Raw genomic sequence first — 5,408 nt, forward strand, 5'->3', positions numbered from 1 at the left:
AGATATGAAAGTATTAATGCCTTTGTAAGGTTGTAAATACAAGTTTAAGTGCACAAAACTCTGAATGAATAAAAGTTGAAGTTTAATAAGAGTTACAAAGAGAAATCAAAGTAATAATCCTTTTTGTTTTTCCTTTTGCTTTTTAGATTTTTTATTTCTAACCATTTGCTCTTCAATTTGAAACCAATTTATAGAGCTAATTGCATTTCGTTAGATTGAATTGCCGTTGAGAGTTGATTGAAAAATTCGGCGAAGAAAAGGGACCTCGATCAGAGTTGCAACAGATAGTTTTAAATTCTTCCACGGATAGCTTTAGATATACTTAGCACGGGCAACAAAATCATGTCACGGACGACTTGCTTTATTTCCATGTTTACAAACAATCTAGAAGTTTGATTTGGAGTACGGGTTTGATTTTAAGAAGGGCACGACTGGGAAGTTTTGAAAAACTACACAGTTGGGAAGATTTAATATGTGTCACGATTTGATTAAATTTTGTGTCACATCTGAGAAGTTTTCAAAAATTGTATAAGAGAGATGAATTTTACACATGTCACACTTGTACTGGATTCAGTGTCATGATTGAGATAATTTTCAGCATGTCACAACTAGGACAATAAACATTTAGACACGTGGCAATGACGCAGATTACGTGGACACGTGGTAGTGACACATTGGACAACGTGGAGATGACATATGATAGCAATCCAGGTGAAAGAGTGTCACAAGTGGGAACTTTTTCAAATGTCCCAATTGGGACATTTAATGCAACTAGACATGTGATGACAATAAATTGTTAGCTTCCTTGGACACATGATGACAAGGCATTGGTTGGAGGTGACACTTGACAACAATTTGTGAAGAGAGATGTTATGGGTGGGACATTTTTCAAGTATCCCAACTGGGACATTTAATGCATGTGACTTTAAAAAATAATTAATGGTCATGGTTTGGACATATTTGTCATGACAAGGACATTAAATGCATTAGTTGAAAATTAATTTGTGTCATGATTGGACAACTTTACTTTTTTTTAAGTTATTTTTATTTTCAAAAGATTAAACGGTTAATACATAGTTTGGTCAAAGAAGAGGTACAACCAATATTTTCTTGCTTCAGATTTATCTGCAAATTTCATACTTTGTCCATCTTGTAATGCATTCAAACATTCTTTGGACATGTTGGCAAATTAACGAAGTCTAGATTATCATTATTTTTTAATAATCCAACGCTCTCTTTGATCAACGAAGTCTAGATTCGATGGAATTCAGACGAAGAGTCAAAACTCTTTGTTTGAATTATCATCATCGTTCAGACAAAGATGATTCATTTGAATGATGGAGGTTTAAACAAAAAAGTTTCAATTTTTTGTTTGGATTTCATCTAATCCAAACATAATCGATCGGAGGGAAAGCGTCAAAGGGAGAGACGTTGTCGAGAGGAAGAGAGATTGACTGTCATATGCCAAAAATTCATCAGCGAAACCCTAGGTAAAGGGGAAAATGTTACTTTTAAAAACTTAATTTTAAAGAGAAAATTGTTAATTTTTCAAATTAAAAAGGTAAAATGATATAAACTTTTATTTTATTAAATATTATTGTTAAAAGACAATTTTATTTTTAACTCTAACTGAAAATTTTAACAGATTTTAATTCACGAATAAATGTTTAAGTTTTTAAAAGTTGTAGGATAAGACTTCAGGATATCACTCCACCTTGGGTGGGAATAAGTCTTTGGGCGTCTTTTAAAATATAAAATTTCACGCTAGTTAAAACTAACATTTCTCAACGCTGTCTCACTGCCCCCACGAAAATAATACAATGATGGCTCTTGATAAAAGGAGTTGGAAGCCCCAAATAAAGAAATAGGCAAACATTGAGGAAATTGGAGGCAGCTGAATATGGCTGATTCATCAAACCTTGGTAAGAAAGAAACAATTGTCTTTATAAGTAAATGTTATTGGCGACAATGAGAATCAATTTCCAACTGTGCTGAGACTAACACCAGGCTCAGATAGTGATAAGCGCATGACTGTTCTTGTAATCATAAAATGAGCAACATCTGAAAGAGAATTTCACTACACTATTAGTATCAGATTGTTGCTAAAAATAACTGATACAAGGAGAACTATCACATAACTGTTGACCGTTCCCTTAATCATATTTAACTTTTTTTTTTTTTGAAACATAAGCCTCCTGTTATAAGATAATCCTCAGCCTGCAGGAGTTTCACTCTCAGTACATCTCTTAATTAGTCCAAGTTGTCTCGACAAACGATTAACGATCAAACAATTCTTATCTGATACTCTGCAATAAAAAAGAAAGAACAGAAGAATCTCTTCATATTCCGATCGCTACCACCTTAGCATATAATGAGCAACACTCTTAGTGAAAGAGAAATTACATCAACACCTCCAAAGCAACAGCACAGCAGATTTATAGATTTTCTCAATAGCCCAAAAGATTTAGTACTGCAAGGTGATCTTACACAGTTGCATAAGGGGTATATAGTCTATAAACAATCAAGAGAACATTGTTTACTTGAATTACATTACTAATGTATTCAGGTTTTTATGCAAGTCTATCAAACTTGTTACCGTGTTCATGCATAATATAGTAGGACACACCAAACATATCCTTAATGCACAATCTATGAACCGAACAAAAAATTTGATGAAACTATATCCAGATATATTTCAGATCATAGAGCAAACGGTCAATGTGCAAAAATGATCTTCTATTAGAACATATGAAGCACCATATTCTCAAACTCCACAAAGAGTTCTTCCGATCACGATTTTTCTCTGTATGTTGTAACTGCTAAAGGTAATGTTTAATTAAAACAAAAAACTCCTTGGTTATGAGCAATCAACATTATTAGGTGGCCTTTTAGTTGGTTAAATAGTTATAATTACAACCAAAGTAACCCATAGAGAACATAGCAGGTTCCCACCAAATTTGTGCAGAGTGATTAAACAGAATTCTTCACAAACGAATCCTAAAAAGAGAAAAGTTCATACATCACCTGAACAAATGAAGCTTGGACTGGCCATCAAAGCTTGGATCCCACCACTGGTGAATTCCGTGTGCTCGTCTGAAATCCAGACTCTGGCTCATATTGATAGTCAGATATGCTGAAGGCAGCAGATGCAAGGGTTCGCAATCCCTCACTCCCGCACTACAGATCATATTCCCAATAGAATTTTGCATTGCAAGTCTCTCAATCTTTGTAGCTCCAACCTCCTCCATCTTCTTTCTATGCTGAAAATAACCGATATATTCAGAGCAGATGTGATCACCTGGGTTAACAAATAGGTAAGGAACCCAGTCAGATAATACAAAAAAAGGGTCATCATTTCCAGAACCATGGTGTTGGCCTTTTACAGCAACAGCTATCCCTGCTTTCATAACACTGCTTGCCATCCGAATCCCGTGCTTTACTTTTTTATTACTAATACATTCTATGGGGACAGAAAAAAATGGTGGATTGAAAAGATATGTTTCAATAGGATAATTTAGCTTGGTCATATTCTTCCCTACAAGCAAAGCAATAGCTGATCCCAGAGAATGTCCAGCTAACCAAATATTATCTGGTCCAACTGTCGCAACTACATCCTTTACAGCCTGCATTGCAAGCTGAAAGCGGGAACTTTGATGAAGTTTACTGCACATGGCCTGAATGTCCAGCTTAGCATCTCTTAATCTGGAATCTGGTTTGTTTAGTGTTCCTCGGAAGGCAATAACATATTTTGGGGCATTATGAGAAAAACCAAACGATTTATGTTCATAAATCGCACCAAAGATTGAGAAATCAACATCATCAATAAGTGGACAAACTAATTGAAAGTGGAAGAAGTTCCACCATGGAGAAGCATGAGATTGGTTCCCTTGGCGCTTTTGTTGGCGGTCACGTTCTAGAATGTATACTCCTTGAACCAAGCTTGCAGCAACTGATTTTCGGTGATTTAAATTTTCCCTGTAAATGTGTTATTGTGACAAAAAGCTCAATTGAATAATTCATGGGATATTCAGTTAGAAACTCATAGGATAGACGTAGCAGCAAAAGCAACTTCTTATTAGGTAGAAACGATTGAAATGAATCAGACTGGATTTCACCTATACGACATTTAACTGAATACTTGCTATCCTGCTGCAAAACTTTCTACATTTTTTCCATTAAACACACATAACCTTTTTCATTTAGCAGTTAAAGAATAGAAGAGGCTTTAACATCAATATTTAAGCACAAGACCCAGAAGCCCAAATAGAGTCAATCTCCATATCGTCTATTTAAAAAAAAAAAATTAATTTCAACCTAAAATTGCGATCACAATGCCCCAGTATCTTAACAATCGAGGTAATGCACTTACTCCAAATGAATCAACAATAAGCGAAAGAGATGATCTTACCAATCAACAGCATTGAGGTATAAAGGTCCCGAAAGGCGAAAAATTTCCCTTACAGATGCCACTGCATCTTGTTTTCCCCTTTCCCTTTCTTCCATATAACCTCTACTAGCTGCTGCAGAGCAGAGAAAGAAGAACTCAACAACAATTTAAAAAAATAAAAAGCAGCTTTCAACAGAATAGATATCACCCAGATTTCAAGGACCCCAGAAAAATCCCAAAAGAATTTCTGAAATGTTTATTGCAAGTTATTGAACCTACTATTTGGTTAATATAGGCAAAATTTTGTCATTACAAACACTATAAGAGGAGTATTAATGCAAGATTGTTGAATGACTCTAAAGAACCCAAAAGGGATATTAATCAATATCAATAATGAAGTTCCTTCCTCGTTAATTTCCTCCAAAATCCTTTCAACCATTAATGATACCTGCCAAACTTTGGTCAAGTCGTAGTTCAATTTCTTTCCAAGAAAAAAAAAAAAAAAAAACCCTAAAACGTTATATCATCAAGCTTTTAAACTGAATTCAACTAAAGGTAAAAAAATCGTTACAACGGTCGTCCATTAATAACTTTGACTGTTTCATATCTAATAAACGAAAAGTTAATCAAAGTTTCAAAAAGAAAAACAAAATGTAAAGTTTATTCAACTTTGAAATATGTTTAACCTCTAAAAACAGAGTCAAGAACTTATCTGTACCTACATAAAAACATCTAAAAAATTTAACTTTCTACGTTAGAAATGTTGTTAATCTAAAAGTGGGTATTGACAATTTGCCTACCGAAGAAAAGAAAATCAGAACTGGGTAAAATTCTAAAATTAGCCAATTAAATGACAATAACAAACAAAAATTTAACTAAAATGTACCGTTTGACCAAGAAGAGGTTTTGACATTCAAGCGGGAGAGGGACATCTATCTGCACCAAAAGTGGATATTATGCTATAGTCGATACCAGAGGGGTTAGTAAATCTCGAGTCATGGCAACAAATATAGGAAAATTT

The 5,408-nt window shown here is 34.3% G+C and overlaps 1 protein-coding gene across 3 annotated transcripts; it reads right to left on the bottom strand.

Annotated features, from left to right (window-relative positions):
- Positions 1-1,923: 1,923 nt before the first annotated feature.
- LOC123201804 (GDSL esterase/lipase At4g10955-like) lies at positions 1,924-4,896 on the bottom strand. 3 transcript variants are annotated; one of them, XM_044617357.1, is made up of 4 exons: positions 4,836-4,896; positions 4,409-4,520; positions 3,025-3,975; positions 1,924-2,306 (listed from the first exon to the last, which is right to left on the bottom strand). In XM_044617357.1, exons 2-4 carry the CDS (start codon positions 4,501-4,503, stop codon positions 2,213-2,215), a joined length of 1,140 nt encoding a protein of 379 aa, XP_044473292.1. In that variant the 5' UTR covers positions 4,504-4,520; positions 4,836-4,896; the 3' UTR covers positions 1,924-2,212. The 3 variants fall into 3 exon arrangements, with proteins under 3 accessions (XP_044473292.1, XP_044473294.1, XP_044473293.1); XM_044617359.1 differs by having other exon boundaries at positions 4,409-4,517; positions 4,836-4,868; XM_044617358.1 differs by lacking the exon at positions 4,836-4,896 and adding an exon at positions 4,667-4,826.
- Positions 4,897-5,408: the final 512 nt, after the last annotated feature.

This window comes from Mangifera indica, chromosome 18 (assembly GCF_011075055.1).
Source record: "Mangifera indica cultivar Alphonso chromosome 18, CATAS_Mindica_2.1, whole genome shotgun sequence".
NCBI classification, from domain to species: Eukaryota; Viridiplantae; Streptophyta; class Magnoliopsida; order Sapindales; family Anacardiaceae; genus Mangifera; species Mangifera indica.

Excerpts from the sequence above, each read along its gene's own strand:
- LOC123201804 (XM_044617357.1), bottom strand. The coding sequence starts at position 4,503 with ATGGAAGAAAGGGAAAGGGGAAAACAAGATGCAGTGGCATCTGTAAGG. Across the intron at positions 3,976-4,408 it reads TACCTCAATGCTGTTGATTG|GGAAAATTTAAATCACCGAA; the intron begins GTAAGATCATCT and ends ACACATTTACAG. Across the intron at positions 2,307-3,024 it reads TCCAAGCTTCATTTGTTCAG|AGTATCAGATAAGAATTGTT; the intron begins GTGATGTATGAA and ends TTTTTATTGCAG.